At 37.9% G+C, this 16,630-nt stretch overlaps 2 protein-coding genes across 2 annotated transcripts; one reads left to right on the top strand and one right to left on the bottom strand.

The window, feature by feature from the left end:
- Positions 1-243: 243 nt before the first annotated feature.
- tmem254 (transmembrane protein 254) lies at positions 244-8,668 on the bottom strand. Its single transcript, XM_042502364.1, has 4 exons — positions 8,543-8,668; positions 5,731-5,834; positions 3,318-3,377; positions 244-804 (listed from the first exon to the last, which is right to left on the bottom strand). Exons 1-4 carry the CDS (start codon positions 8,627-8,629, stop codon positions 684-686), a joined length of 372 nt encoding a protein of 123 aa, XP_042358298.1. The 5' UTR covers positions 8,630-8,668; the 3' UTR covers positions 244-683.
- A 4,033-nt stretch (positions 8,669-12,701) lies between these two features.
- Positions 12,702-14,713, top strand: LOC121954887 (protein gooseberry-like). Its single transcript, XM_042502625.1, has 3 exons — positions 12,702-13,065; positions 13,623-13,807; positions 14,324-14,713. Exons 1-3 carry the CDS (start codon positions 13,044-13,046, stop codon positions 14,711-14,713), a joined length of 597 nt encoding a protein of 198 aa, XP_042358559.1. The 5' UTR covers positions 12,702-13,043.
- Positions 14,714-16,630: the final 1,917 nt, after the last annotated feature.

Below are 16,630 nucleotides of genomic sequence, written 5' to 3' on the forward strand. Positions count from 1 at the left end.
GGCCAAAAACACCACAAAAATAGATGTTGAAAAAATGAAAAAAAAGGCAAGGCTATAGTATGGCAAAAAATGTCAAAATTGACATGTCCCAAAAACCGCATTTTGACATGTCCCAAAAACAGCATTTTTTCAAAATTTCACATTTTTCACCATACTATACACCACGAATAACTTTAAATTCTATTAAATATTGGAAGCATTTTGAGCATTTCATGAGGAATAAAAATGATGCTGCAAAACATATTTCATGTTCTTTGTTAGTCACTCTTTATTTTGCATTAATGTTAAAAACTCCCAGTTTGTAGTTTTAGAAATTGATCTCAAACCATTGTGGTATACAAAATAATTGCCCTTGTATAGCACTAAATACACAGATTCATTGAGAGAACTCTAATATGAAATCATTTCTGTTAATATTATTATCAATAAAAACATTCATTAAGAGACACTCCATGGGATGAAACTGAGTAAGGTAAGAAAAACTGTAGTGTCTCTACCAAAGATATTTCTTCACTTCAATACTTTCATGTTAAAAGTAAAAATAACAGCAAAGGCTCAGGACTCTTCATCCACTTTGATATCAAGGAGAAAGACAGTGGAAGAAGAAGAGGCACAAGGTAGTGATTGATTTTCTGGATTCAGCTTATGCAGTGTTGTTCTGTGGGCTCCTCTTCCTGCTGGAGTCAGTGCTGTTTGGGGCGCTCCGGGTCGTATTTGAGGAGCAGGCCGAGGGAGGCGAAGCCAAACAGAAAGGTCTGGACAAACCAGAGGAAGCGTGTGACCGTGTTGGTGATGCCTTTGTTACTGCGGGGGGCACAGAGAAGAAACAATAAACTAAAGTCAGGCTAGCTGCTGAGATCCAAAGGCCAGAGATATACTTGCTGTTAACTACGTATATGCATGATGGCCACCACGCATACGTGAAGCGGACTCGAGATGCACTATGTATATCAACTGCAGGGGCAGTGAAGGTGCACAGCAGGTGCGACAAAATGAACACAGCAGCGTAGACAAGTACTCTCCATTGTCTCAACAAGCTTGAATCAGAGGCCTTATGTACTACCAACGCTGTCACCACTGTCGCCTTTTCTGCCTTGATCTCAGCATTAACAATGTAGTAACATCCTCGAGTGTCGCCCTGTCTGTTTTTTACATCCCACACACCTGGCAGTCCGGTAGTTGTATACAATCTGAGCTCTATCGTGTGCCCTCTAGAGTTATCCACCAGTATCACGTGTCGGTTATAGGCACGTTTATATACAAAAATGCTCATGATGCAGCCGGACCCAAACGCAAGGTTAAACAGCAAGCATATCTGCGGCCTTACTGTAACTGCTCATCCCGAGCCATTAATTTACATTATTTACAAAGAAAACTTTGAAACCTTCATTCCTATGGACAAACGGGACAATATATGATAAATAAAAACATTGTTACTTGAGGAACACTGATCATTAATGTGTTTCTAAACACTGGTTTGGGGACCTCAGAACTGCATCTCTGCTCTTTGCAGATGATATGGTTCTGTTGGCTTCATGCACTGGGGCAGTTTGTGGCTGAGTGTGAGGCGGTCGGGATGAGAGTCAGCACCTCCAAGTCGGAGGCCATGGTTCTCTGTTGGAAAATGGATTGCCTCCTTTGGTTTGGGAGAGTCGCTACCCCAAGTGAAGGAGTTCAGGTATCCTGTGGTCCTGTTCATGTGTGAGGGCAAAAAGGAGCATGAATTTGGCGTGGTGTCTGCAGTAATGTGGGCGCTGAAGGACAGCTCTCAGTCCAAGTTGGCTCAGCCTTGCCCTGATACCAGCTCTCCTCCCTCTCTCCACCTGGTGCCTTTGCTTTTATTTCTCCCCTCTGGACCAACTCGCCGTTCAGCACAGTCCACCAGTGGAGATCCTGTTGTGGTCTGCAGCATTCAGTCCAAACCCCACACAACTTCTCCGGATGTTAATAAGTGCCACTCTATCATAGAAAAGTAGTGCTTCAGCAGGAGGGGGCGTGGTATCGAAAAAATAGAAAAATACAGGGAAAAAAGTAGCAAGGACTTGCTGAGCTACCAGCTGCTGCATCTACGTGCACTGCCATCGTCAAGCAGCCAAAAATGAGTTTTCTCCACAAAATTTAGGATGACCATCTCACGGTGTGGCTGCTTTTACGACCTACATCTACTAACCAACCAATAGATAGCATAAAATTACACACTGTTCCACACGGCACTGATAAATGCAAGTAGATTCTAATATTTACTTTAAACTGTTGTAAAATTGGTGTGCCAAGTTGGCCTCTTTTCCCCCGCCACAACCACATTCTCCTCCTCCTCCTCTTCTTCAGACTTTTTTCTGCCACACATAAATGCTGCTATAGCAAGGGCTCGATTTGTTTTTTTATATTTTCCTTTTGCCACTACAGTAGCATAGATTGATGACGCACACCAACAAGGTTTTATTCTTGCGTATCCACATTAATGGACGTACTTTGTAGCCTGGGATTCATTAGGTGATATCATCGCACAGTCTGTATACATCAAACTTGATGTCATTCCCAAATTTATTAACATCCATGTTGCAGAGTGTAGCTGCACTAAACTTATAAGACTGCAAAAATCTCACAGTCTGCAGGAGGCTTTAGAGATAGGGTGAGGAGCTCAGACATCTGGGGTAGCTTGGAGTAGATCTGCTGCTCCTTTGCCATGAAAGGGGCCAGTTGAGGTGGTTCAAGCATCTAATCAGGATGCCTCCTTTGCACCTCGAATTAGAGTTGTTCCAGGCACATTAAACTGGTTGGAGGCCCCAAGGAAGACCCCGAATATGCTGGAGGGATTATATATCTCATCTGGCCTGGAAATGTCTTGGGGTCCCCCAGGAGGAGCTGGAAAGAGTTGCTTGGGAGAGAGACCTCTGCAGCACTCTGCTCAGCCTGTAACCCCGATAAGCGGATGAAAAAAGGATGGATGGATGGATGGACGGACAGGCAGATGGACGGACGGGTAATGTTCACTGGGCTTCCAAGGTTTACATTTACTCTACATATACAAAAAATACAACAACAAAATTGAACAAATGCCTTTTAAAAATGCAATGTAATGTTGTAACATAGTAATAATGTCCAGGGGGACTCATGAGGTAAAACCAAGCGAAAAGGCAGCTTTTAGGTGTTTGTTTATACTGACATACGGTGTGTTTTAGATTAGTTTTGAGGCCTTTGGAGGATTTAAAATTTAAGAGGAGGCCCAATTTTATAAGATGAGTTAAGGGGGACTGGTTTGTAAAAATGTGATTAGAGCACCATCTAGTGGACAACCAGGTTTGTGTCATTCTTACCTGCATACCCTCAACGCAACAAAGGCCTCAAAGACATGGACAGCCCAGGCAGCCCACCACCTGGAACAGAAAGAAACACATTAGACTTCTCAAGCTTTCAGTTCAATTCAATGATCATAACACAATATAACATAGACATGAATACATTCTTAAAGTGATATGTTCAGACAGCCGTGCTCTCATGGAACAATGCAATATTATTATATATTTAAATGTTTTTACAGAGCATCATGTAACATACATTGCCATATATTAAAAATGATCACTTTTTTCAACAGTAAATTAAATCCTCAAAGGAAAAAAATGTCACTATTTCTTTTATCTAAGATAAAGGTTTTAAGTTTGTCACTTCAGTTATTCTGACTGCAGCAAACTGTGTATAGCAGACTAAAGGCAATTGATTTTATCATTCTGGTAGGCTGCTGAAAGCAGTGCTGTAACTAAGTAAAAGTCAAGTACTGTACTTAAGTAGCAATTTGAAGTACTTGTACTTTACTTGATTATTTTGTTTTCATGTTACTTCATATTTTTACTCAACTATATTTCAGAGGGAAATGTTGTATTTTTTCCTTCCCTACATTCATCTGAACACTTTACTTTACAAATGAAAACTTTTGCACAAAAAGCATACGATAAGTTTATAAAATATTACGTTTTGTTATAAATACATGACTAAACAGTTGTACAACTGAAACAATTAGTTGATTATTCAATTAGCTGACTGACTGTAAATGATTTGCAAACTACTTTGGTAAACATTTATTTTGGTGATTTTTTTCTATTTTTAATCACCAACTTCATTTTTTTTGGGGGGGGGGTCCTTTTTTAATTCTGAGGTTGTGGATGGCTTTTTCTCTTATCTTTATAATTTTGCTTTTGGGTTGGAATTTAATGCAAGTTTTATTATATTTATCAATATTATTGAGTTTTGGGAGTTTTTTTATTTTTTTATTTTCAGTTGTTTTTTTTTTTCTTTATTAAAAAATAATTTGCTTTGCATTGCATTTCTTCTTTTGTTCTAATTTTTTTTTCTTGGCTAATTTTACTTTTAACATTTTGAGTACATGTTCCTGATTAAAATTACTTACTTTTACTTAACTAACATTTTTAATGCAAGTTTTTTTACTTGTAACGGAGTATATTCACAAGGTGCTATTAGTACTTTAACTTAAGTAAAGGACTTTAATACTTCTTACCAGCACTGGCCAAAACTTTAATTTGTATTTTCAATATTAACATATAATCATATTATAAAACTATTAATACTCAGGGTCTCTGTATCAATACAATCAGGGTTCCCACACATGTTCATAAAAAAAAAAAATCCATGATTTTTCAAGGACACATTAAAAAAATTCTCGACCAACCTGCCTGGTGTTTTTCACAGATTCAAATTCTACATGTACATAATTTCAGCTGGCAGGCTCACGTGAAGAGAGAGGTGGAACGGGAAAGGAAGATAGAGAAAGGTACATGATGGTAAACATAACGTTATCACAAATCAGTGCATATTAGAGCAAATTATGTTGACAGCTACAGGAAATTGATTTGCCATTATTATAGATTACATGGGATATTATCCATGAAAGATCAATGCAATAGTTCCAATGCACGCAAAAAGAATTCCATGACTTTTTCAAAACTTTCAAAGACTTTTTTATAATTCCATGACTTTTCCAGGCATAAAAATTGTGATTTTGTAATTCTATGACTTTCCCATGACTGTGGAGCCCTGTACAATATTGCCATGCAAAATATGATACTATGCTTTTTTCCTTTTTTTTCCAAACCCCTCCTTGAAACATGTTGAAACTGAACACCACGATCTGTTTCCCCTCATGCATAGACGAGTAACACCCAGCTGCCTTTACATCACTGAGTGCTGACTGAACAGGAGTCACATGACATCCTAAAACCCACTTCTCAAATATCACACCACAAAGACTGAATGGTGCTCTCCAGTAAAGCCCTCAATGTCTTGTGTGTCACGTGACCTTAACAACGACGACACATTATCTTTTGATGGCTGCCGTAATACTCTGCTAGTGCTGCAGTAGTCATGTGACTAGAACGACTAATTAGCAGAGCGCTCCTACCAGTAGTGGAAGTGGTAGCAACGATCTGTGAATAGGGGAAAAACACTAAGGTGATAGTTGATTAAACAATGTATTTGAGCCCTGTGAGGGTACTTTACAAATCATTTGATTGTCACTGATGTTGCTCTGCTGTAAAGAGAATCTGGTGATTGTTTCTCTCTAATGAGGTTTAATCTCCATACTTTTTACTGGAGCATGTGAGAGCTGTCAAGACTGTAGGTACAATGGCCAAATGCCTATGTATATGTCTTATTTACTCTAAGGGTAATCAACAAGTAATCATTTCAGAGGCATGGTGTTAGCTTTGTATCACTTACCCTTTGTACATAATGCCGGCATAGTTATTTACAAGGTATTGGCAGAAGCTTCCAAATGGACCGAGGTGTTCCAGTGGGATTTTCTCTGGTGCAAAAACAATGCACTGCAAAACACAGACACAGAAGGTCAAAATTAACATAAACATACTGTTTATTTTGAGAAAAACTTCTAAATTAAATCATTTGTCTTTTTTGTAAGCAAACTACAACCAATTTAATGCTGTGACATGAACTTTTTGCAACTTCTTGAGCCACAAGCAGAATTCCAGGGATCCCCCAAACATGATAATTTAGTCAAAGGACTGTTTGTGTTGATAATGACTGTATAATAATTGGACACACATTTCATGGCATACAGATGATCAAAAGAAGCATGAGTGGGTTTTTCCTTTTAAAAGTCACACAAAAAAGGTCAATTTATTGGAAATTCCAGTGCCAGCTGAAATCATCTGTGTGTTCTTAGGCAGCGAGTTGTTTCAGTTTACCCAGTGACAATAATGAGCTTTATAATATAAGACACTGGTTCGTGGAACAGCAATATGACTGATCCTTTGCAGGAGTCGTGACCGTGACAGCTGTATGTACCACAAAGAGCAGCCTTGTATAGTGATGTGTCACCGATATTAACAAAGTTCTGGAGGAGAATCAGTTCTGCACCATGTTGGGGTTTTTGGTGGGTTGTCATGTGAAACTGAATGAGATGATGTATTTTAAGGCTTTGACCCTTACTCCATATCTTCTATGTTACAGTCAATATCAGATTTTTATTCATATCCGCTTGCAACCAGTTAACCTGATAACATCTGTACAGACAGAAAGTGAACAGGGGTTAGGAGGCAATCACTTTTTGACCCTACTTCCCATTCATGGCCATTCAAACTTTTTGATTAGTTATTGTTTCCAAAAGGTAAATAATTCCTCAACAGTAATTATTTACCCCTATTATATCATTGAATATAACAGTGCAATGATTAAATGAATATATTTTAAAGTAGGGGTCGACAGATTATCGGCCTGGCCTATTATCTTGGCCAATATTTGGCATTTTTCGTATTATCTGTATCAAAGTTTTATTTTAATGATCGCTGATAAAAATTAATTAATGAAAAAGTGTGCCTATTACCCTTAACCAACACAAGAGAAGGCCGTCTGCAATACATGCAAAGACGGTGTCAGCATGGAGGAACTTTTAATTTGTAAAACCTCAGGGAGATATTTTAATTAATTCATTTTTTAATTAAATTTTTCATCTAACTTTAAAATAAAAGTTGCAGGGAGCTTGCTGTATATGATGTTGAAAGTTTCAGTTTGATTTGCTAAAGGCATTTTAAACATATATTTATGTTGGAGTTTGTATTTATTATACATTTCAAATTCTAAATTTCGATTTTTGGTTCCAAATTTTAGTTATCATTTTCATTAAGTACTAATAACCTGTGTCCCTATCGGCCCTGAAAAACCAATGTCGGTCGACCCATTTTTAGAGATAAGCAAAATAATGCAATTAAACATTAATCTACATTGTACAAAGCAGATTAATTATATTATTAAGCATATAGAAAACAATTTGTTAATTATAAATTTCTTCTTGTCTGTGTACTGTACCAAAAGAAAAGTGTGACATGACAAATCTAAACTTTCAAGTCAAATTTAATAGCTTTAGTTTTGCCTTATTACAAATCTACACCCCTCAAACAAACCAAATGTAGTACAAAGGAGCATGTGAGCATACTACAAATCCCAGTGAAATCCAAGTGACATAATATAGCATTGTGCAACTGCTATTGTCCACTTCCGTCCACCTTTGACATGTCAGGTATGTGTCCATATGGCTTATAAAAACACAAAGAGGTATTGTTGGACCGGCCCCTCTGCCCGGAGGCTGCAGTTCAGTTATGGTTGAGATGTCAGACACACAAATAACGGTGTACAAATATGTTTTTCCAACTATAACTGATATACAACAACTTAAAAAACAGTCAAACTTGGTGTGTTGCTCATCATTTAGTCTACTTACTACGGTATTCTTCCTATGTACATTACTGTGTACGTGGCAAGTGGTGGTAAACCTGTCTGCCATACGTGACTCTTTGCGTGGAGAATGGCATCGAAGTCCATTTAAAAATGTGAATGTTTTTCAAGTTAGCTTTCTGCGCAGCACAGCGGAGGACAATTGTTTTAGGAATTTACATTTTATAAATATTTTGTGTTCATTGGTCAATTCGGCATATATTTTATTGACTTTGCCCTTGTGGAATACATGAGCTACACCCAAACATCTATTGACAAAGTTACAAACTTAGCTTATGATCCGCGGTATATTTTGAGCATTTGCCAGAGAATACGGCAACATTAAGCTAACGTCATCACATTTTTGAATGGAGTTTGGCATTTTATTTGTTTTAATAGGACAACGGATGATACCGAGGCCACGGTGGACAGCTAACATGTCAAGAGGACTTTGGACAAAGGTTTGTTTACCTGTGCTCTCACAGAGGACTGAAATGATCCAGATAAGATTAGCTATCAATTAAACTGTGACTTGGCAATGACCTCGAAGGCTACATGCCAACATAACAATTTCACAAAATATCTGAATATTTCTATCTAGAAATATAGTAACAAATATAAAGAAATTTCCTCCCGTGTTCACGACAGTAACTTTTTTATATTTTGAGAAAAATACCTTACACGACCCGGAGGACATTTTATGCAACACAACACGGTGGCATTAACAAAGCCGGGAGAAATTATATGAAACACTTGTCTTTAGTCCATTGTCCTTCGATTAAAGTTGGTTTAATGAACTCACTGTGAAATATCCCATCCCGAATGTCACGGAGACAATCCAAAACAGGCTGGTCCTTTTAAAGTAATCGCATCCATCACTTTTAGCCATAGCTGCTGCTGTTCTGCGTTGGTCCTGCTGTCAAATACAACCGTGTGGTAACAGCAGTGAGAAGAGATCTGACGGGAGGCAGGGCAGGGTGGTGTGTTTTTCATTTTCACGGGGGTATTACATAAATGAAATGTTTTACACGATAGAAATAGACAGTTAATCAGTCTTTGATATGAACATGTCAGGTTTGCTCACTATGGAGTTTTCTCAATGCTATATATACATTTAAAGCACATAATAACCCGCAGTAAACTCATTAAACAGCATTTCAGTATGATGTTGCCCTCTTGTGGCCAGTTAGTTGAACTTTTACCATATAACAATGTTGGTTTGTACAAAGATCCTTCAAAGACGAAAGGGGAGAAAGATTAAAACTACATATCATGAAAGAGATGTTAAGATATTCTTGTAGGCTACTACTTTTTTTTGCATTTCGTGTAAAGTGTATTTGGGCACCTAGAAAAGTGCTACATAAGTCTCATAAATTTTGTTTTTTACTATTATTATTATTTAAGTACAATAATATTTCTAGGGGACTGTACTTTATTTATCAGACAATAGAGGTGGTTTGGGTGTCACTTTGTTGTTTTTTTATTTTTGTTTCATTTTTGCTTTATCTTTTCTCTCTCTACCTATCTCTTTAGCTTCCCCTTATCCTCCCCCTAAGAAATGCACAATTCTCCCTCCATCACAAATAACCATATTTTTTGCCATTGTCAAAGAAAGCCTTGCTTTGTTGTCATGCATGCAGGAGCGTAGAATTATTTATTTATTTATTTTACAGGATCTGCTTCATGCAAACAGTTTATTTTTGGCAAAATTTAAAATGAGACATGCATTAAATGATTTTTAAGATGGAAGTCTACATCATGCATCGTGTACTCAAGGACAGCAGGAATTTGAAAATAATAATAATTCTGTGTTTAAAATGTATGGCTTGAATACATTTTGGAAAGTTTTATACAAAACATGCACTTAAAACTTACCACTGGGCTTGGGGTTTCAGTGGGTATTTAAAATAAATACAAAATACAACCATTTGAAGTTGTATGTCCCTTAAGCCAAGATTTAAAAAAAAAAAAAAAATAAAAAAAAAAAAATAATAATAATCATTTTGAAAAAAAAAAAAACACATCCCTAATAACTTCTAATGTAGTGTCTGTCTATTAGTCCTCATGGCATACTGTTAAGGCAGACTGAAGACGATACAACAGTTTTTCCATCCTTTAGAAAATACTGTTTTTTTTTTTTAAATTTATTTATCTATTGGCAGAAGGTAATTTTAGAAAGTTAATATTAATATGAAAATGTTCAAAACTTAAAGATGAAGCTAAATGTTCTTCTGTGCATTTAATACTTTAATTTCAGTTTTCTGAAACATATGTAGAGCTGTCTCGGGTCTGTAAACCTTTTTTAAAATGACCTCCAACTGTGCATAGCACCTCTATTTAAACTTGTCCATTATCACCATAAGTGGAAAATTAAGCAACTAAGCATAAATACTAACATGGGAGTGTACTTAATTTTGTCACTTTTTTCCTCAGTGTGAGCACACTCCTGGGAGAAGGTGCATTGAGTAACAAAGCTCTGTCTTTAAGACTTTGTCCTGCTACTCCTGTGAAGAGCTAATAATTGTCAGATTGCCACTGAAGATTATACTGTGGCAGTGTCCAGTTTGTCATTTATTAATTAGTAACTGAATAATAAAACAGTAGACTTTTAATCGTGTTTTGGGTTATTTCACAGTGTTTTTACTGCTTCCAAACAAATAAGATAATAGGAAAAGGAGGTATGCAGCTGCACAAACTAAGTAAATCAAGATATTGGATTTCGAGAGAGGGGCTCAAAAATGTCTTAAATACTATATGTCAATACACTTTGTGTATATTTTACTGTTGCCCGAGGCCTTACTGCGTATGTTAAGTATATCACATGTATTTTCTACTATTTGATCATTCTTTAATCATCTCTGTCAGTGTTAACTATCATTTAAATCAACAAATGTGATGCATATTGGTGGAATAATTATTTGTTTCATAGACTGGGTTGTACTTTTTATTTTTCACTTTGAAATTTGGATGATATTATTGCTTTGATGAGCAAAACTTTAACGTTTGCATTTTAAATGCATGTCCAACTTTACTCCCAGTAAATGCACAGGACACTCAATCCAAGTTCAGCTTAATCAAATTACAGGTCTAACTGTGATGTTTTTGTTGTTTTTTTGTTTGTTTTTGTTTTTGCATCCCTGTGATGCAAAGCTATACACTGGCAGCAAGGCAGTTTTCCTGTTTGCAGGATTATTCTTTGTAATTTACACGGAGAGATAAGCTGATCAGAAGACTTGTTGCTTTTTCAAATATGCAGATCTCTAAACTAAGCCAAGCTATTTCTAGTGATTTTTGCATTAGCCGAATGCCTGTATTCAGAACTAGTGTTTAGTTATCTTTAATCATTCGATCATTGTATGTAAACCTGGTTATGCAAGTATTTAATCTGCTGAAATGGTTCATTGATAAGATTCTTTCCTATTTTATTATTTTATCAGACTCATTTTAGATACTGACATATATTTTAAGTTCTTTTTAATTTAATATATCCAGAATTCATTGAGATCATCATTTCATTTTAATGGGTTTGGCAGCCAACACAGTTGGCAACGTGTTGTATTAGGTCTGATAGGATTTGGATAAAGCACAGAGAGAGAGTTGGTGGGACTTTAAGGAGCCGTCTCCACACATGGAGACATTGATTCTGCAAGTTTTCCAGATAAAGATGAAAAGAGATGGCCTCAGCTTGTTTTGGTGCAAAAGATAACTCTGCTAGATTCCAGGCTGCATTGTTTTCTATAAATACTGTAAATCTGCACTTTGCCCTTTTGCACTATTTGACTCAGTCTGTTAGCATTTACATTTTCAATGAAATTTCACATGTGGCAGCTCAGAAATTATGAAACGCAACCAAAAGGTCAAAGGTCAAAAATGTCAGTAAACAGACAGCAGAATGGTCATATATGGTACAATGAATACAGGCTGTATAAAGCCTGATTTTTTATTTAAGTAATTACATGACTTTTGTTTCATTTTCCAGCAGCATGTAAGAGCACAGAAGAATGACTTGACATACAGTTAAAGGTCACAACATCTGCATACAGCTGGGGCAGGGCCTGGACATGTTAAACCACTTTAGTTTGATGCACCTATTTAGTGCAGTGAGGCTGCTGTGTAACCGTCCACTTCATCAGAGAATAATTACCCCGCTTTGTTTGTCCCTGTGATAGCAGGGGGCTGCTCTGCATATGAAAAGCAAACAGGAGGCGCTGATAGGCTTCAGCTCAGAGTGTTTGTGATTCTGCATTCTGTTAGTTAAATATTTCTTTAAGACTATTGTTGGTTGATCAGTGCTCAACAGTTTGCAAAGCTGCTGATGTTTGTGCCTAACATTAATCAGATGACTCCCAGTAGCTACATATGAATTACAGGGCAGGCTTAAAAAATTAAGATATGGTTGTAATCATTCTCTAAACAAAAAACTATGTATGTGTGCTGGAATATGGCTATATATATATATATATATATATATATATATATATATATATAATATATATATATGCATGCATTATAATAATATGCAATAATGTCAAAGTACTTGTTCCTTTCAGCCTGTTGCACTTATTCCTGCTCATTTTTCTAGACTGTGCTCTACTGCTTTATTGGTGCAATAATCGGTACATTCCTTTGAATGCTGCAAAACTTACTGCAATAATTCAAATGTACACACATACTTTTTTTGTCTTGTAGATTTTTCTGTGCTTATATATATAGAGCAGCTGTAATACAACTGAATTTCCCCCGAAGATCAGCCAAGTATCTCTGATTCTGATCATTAATAAGCACAAAATAATGCTGTAAAAAAGAGAAAAAAAACAATAATGTATGAAAAAAATATATTTTTCTGTCTCTGGGCTTTCATTTACATGTATAATATTTGACATGTCACAAATTCAGCAGCACTAAACACCACAAAAACACAGTCACATGCAAGTCGTAAGTGGTATCGATGAGGCTAACAATCACAGGAAGACTTTCCTTTGTCTCTCCCGAGATCATTCTGCTGTGGGTCATATTTGCCATTGACCTTACAGCCTCTTTGAAAGGGATTAGGTGATAACGGGGAGATGAGGGGCCACTCTGGTCAGAGGACTTCTGAAAACCACCCATCCTCACCCCACCCCGACACTCCTCTGCCTCTACCATGGCCTTCTGGGGTCTCAGGTGATCAATATAAAGATACCCTGACACGAGCAGGAGACACAGTCAGAGACTCTCAGTGAAGGATCACACTGACCTCTGTCACATCAGAAATCCATTAGAAATCCATCTGTTTCCAGAGCTTCATTCACTTAACCGCCTCTATGTGGAAGGACTCCAGTAACGGTAAGAAATGCTTTTTTAATCTATAATATTGCTTGTTGAAAACCATCTTTTTGTGGTCTGTTTTGCTTCTTGTATTCATAATCTGTGTTAGCTCTTGAAACCTTTTTGTATGATGTAGCCCTGGATGAGTCAGTTCAGGGTTTTTTTAACTGGCCTGAGTTGCCAGGTGAGTGGGTGCATCATCATGACCCAGGTAGTGTCAGCAATAACAGAGAAGCCTCCTCAGATTTTTTTCTAGATTAATTAGGTTGTGCAGACACATTAGTACTCATTGCATTGTACTACAAGGCGACTCATGAACCTACTATCTACAGAAGGGGAGCTGAAAACTTCTTCAAGAATTAACTAATATTAGAACCGGCTTTGGTTTAACCAATGAAAAAAACACACATTGGCAGTGGTACTAACAGAGTGATAGCTTTCTGTGTAGTAGCATTAATTGTAGAAAAAGACTAATCGGCACTTAATTCCTCAGGAAAACTGCCTGGAAACCTACACAATACTTACACCTCCTGTGGCTCCTGTCTGATGTGCAACTGCTCTCTCCTCTTCTTCAGATGATGCCAGACCTGCAGCCTCCAGCGGCAGCTCCTCTCGCAGCGCCAGTCGCAGGAAGAGAACCAGCTTCTCCAAAGAGCACGTGGAGCTCCTGCGTGCCACCTTCGAGACCGACCCTTACCCTGGTATCAGCCTCAGAGAGAACCTGTCCCAGACCACAGGCCTGCCAGAGTCACGCATCCAGGTACACTGACAGAATCCATGTATCTGTGGAACAGATATGATGAAGAAATAAATTAAACTGAGCTGTTTAGACTCAGTGAAATTGCAGGTTTAGGAATTATCGTTAATTGAGGAGTTGGAAACTGGTGTTGTTTCAAGATTTAATGCACAAATGCTTTTCACACAGTAGCTACAAACACACACACGGAGATGTTTAGCTGTGTTGTGAAAGGCTTTTTTCCTTATCATAAAAAGGCTCTGTTTTCAAATGCATTCTGCATAGGATTGTAGATACAGCTATTCTTCTATCACTTTATTTCTTTATCTTTAAAGACGACACCAGTTGTTTTTATCAGTTTCTTGTTTGAGCTGACAGATAGAGCGTACAGCATAGATCTGACAGCTAACTACTACTACTATTACTAGATCTGCTCTCCCCCAACTGCACTGGTGCCAGGAGATGATTAACAGAACAGAATGTGTTGTTTATCTGTCCTGATTTCAATCTAAGCTCCTTTCTTCTCTCTTTCCTGTCCAGGTGTGGTTTCAGAACAGAAGAGCTCGCACCCTGAAGTGCAAAGGAGCCAAGAAAGCGCTTTGGCAGTCTGATAGCCCCATCCACGATGCTCTATCACCTCACACTGTAGCCAGCAGGGGCCTGCAGGTTGGCTCTGTCCATCTGCCGTCTCAGGGCCCTCCACCAGCCTACCCCACCCAGGTGAAGGAGGAGATGGAGGAAGCATGCTACTATGGACAGCACCCTCCAGCCTACTCCACCATTGATGAGCATGGACACTATGGTTCTGTGTACGGGCTCCAGCAGGGCCGATCCCTGGGAGGCGGCTCCAGCCCATCACTGAGGGGCTTCTGGTCCCAGCCAAGTACCCAATCCTCCCCTGTCATGCCACAGTGGTGCCATTCTCCCTAGAGATGAGAAACTACAGTTCAACGTCCAGTCAGGCAGCCTTTGTGTATCCAGGATCAGCAGAGCAGCAGATGTATATGCCCTGCTCCACCTCCCACTCCTCAAGTCCAGACACCCCTGATTCTGGATACTGGGAGGCCAATCTGGAGAACAGCCCACAAGCAGAAGGTCAGTACTCCCAGCTGGAGGACTCTTGGAGTGGCGCTCCTCTGGGAGGGGAGTCCGGACATCCAGCGCTAGTTCAGCATGCCCCCCTGCCAGAGCTGTCCCTGCAGGAGATTCTGGGGGAGCTGAATGAGGACTGGTTGGGAGGCGAGGGACTGGACAGCCATGTGACTGGGGATAAAATGGCTTTCTGCTAAAGACTCATTCATAAGGATTTTCAATGGACAACTAAAAATCATTTGTATTATTTTGATTCCAGTCATTATGTTCTGCTTTTGAGATGTGTATATAGAAGAAATCCAAAAAGTCTGACGAACTATCGGAAATGGGATCCACATTTTCACGATTTTATTTATCCCATACTGACTACAGTCTCTATTGATTAATGTATTTATTCATTTTTTCTGCTTTATTTATACCCTCCTGTGATTTTCTGCACTTTTATACAAATAAATCAGTCGTAATAAACCACAATGACATTGTTTCCTTTGTTGTTTTTTTCCCCCAAAAGAATTTGCTTTAAGTTCATTTACAACCGATAATATTTGGCTCTGTTGATGTCAAAAGAACCAAATCCATTCCTCTGCTACCCCGATAGGACAGGTATGCTATCAAGTTGGGGGAAGTAGGTCACACACTACAGCCAGCAGATGGCCTCTGTGATCAGATCTCAGCTAAACCTCCTCTGGAGGAATACAAAGGCCAAAATGAAGGTTTTTTTCCCAAAGAATTCTAAACTGTTTAAAAAAAAAAAAAGACTTTTTTTTTTTAGTTTTCAGTTTCAAAAGAACTTTTTCAGTTTTTCACATAATGAAATGACTCTCACACCATATGTTATAGCATACGCTCACATAACAGACACACCAATAAAAGTTATCACTTTTACCTCTTTTAAAACACATTTGCATTTGAATGTTTTTTGTCTAAGAGCAAGAGCATTATAAGGGCTGTCATATTTTGAGATCTGACATTTATGACTTTTATTTACCCATAGTTCAATCTTACCATGGTCCTATGTTCCACAGATTTATATGGCAAATAATGGGAACATGACAGTGTTTTCAAGGTCCTTTGTAACCCATATAGCACATAATGGGAATGTCCCCAAGGTCTGTATAAGCTTACTGTGACATGCGTGAGGTTAGGGGACTAAAATCATGACTCTGAGATTGATTACATTGTACGGGCACAAATCTTTGTCTAAATATAATCACTCTTTCTGTCAGAACAGTTCCAAAATTAATTGTAGCCCGAGAAATGAAAACAAAATATTACAAGCATTAATTAACTGACAAATTAAGAAATGAAAAAAAAAAAAAAAAAAAAAAACTAGGGATCACAAAAGAGATTAAAGGCCACGTTTAATTCCCATTTCTAAACAAGTTATGGTTAGTGAAGAGTTCAAAGGTCAGGATAAGATAAGGTAACAGCTTACTATTCCCATGTCCAAACAAGTTAAGGTTAGGAAAAAAGACCTGGTAAGGAGATTGGGTTCATGCAATCTTACTCATCAATTTTAATCTTGAATTTGATCTAAATTATTTATGGCTTCGTCAGATACGTCTCATGTATTGATATACAGAGTAAACAAAAGGCCATTTTGGGGACAGAGAGTGACAAGAATGGCATTAACACAATGGGGAAGGTTAATGTGTGTTAAGAGAATATTACACTGTTGAACATGGGAGCATAGGATAGCTAGCTGGCTACACAGTCCACAGTCTGACAATACTATTTATTGATGTATTTTACTTA

This window comes from Plectropomus leopardus, chromosome 15, assembly GCF_008729295.1.
Source record: "Plectropomus leopardus isolate mb chromosome 15, YSFRI_Pleo_2.0, whole genome shotgun sequence".
NCBI classification, from domain to species: Eukaryota; Metazoa; Chordata; class Actinopteri; order Perciformes; family Serranidae; genus Plectropomus; species Plectropomus leopardus.

Bases quoted from the DNA above. Each gene is read 5' to 3' on its own strand.
- LOC121954887 (XM_042502625.1), top strand. From the start codon at position 13,044: ATGTGGAAGGACTCCAGTAACG. The intron at 13,066-13,622 runs GTAAGAAATGCT...CCTCTTCTTCAG, and splicing joins GTGGAAGGACTCCAGTAACG to ATGATGCCAGACCTGCAGCC. The intron at 13,808-14,323 runs GTACACTGACAG...TTTCCTGTCCAG, and splicing joins TGCCAGAGTCACGCATCCAG to GTGTGGTTTCAGAACAGAAG.
- tmem254 (XM_042502364.1), bottom strand. From the start codon at position 8,629: ATGGCTAAAAGTGATGGATGCGATTACTTTAAAAGGACCAGCCTGTTT. The intron at 3,378-5,730 runs GTAAGTGATACA...TTTCTGTTCCAG, and splicing joins GCCGGCATTATGTACAAAGG to GTGGTGGGCTGCCTGGGCTG. The intron at 805-3,317 runs GTAAGAATGACA...TGCCCCCCGCAG, and splicing joins GTTGCGTTGAGGGTATGCAG to TAACAAAGGCATCACCAACA.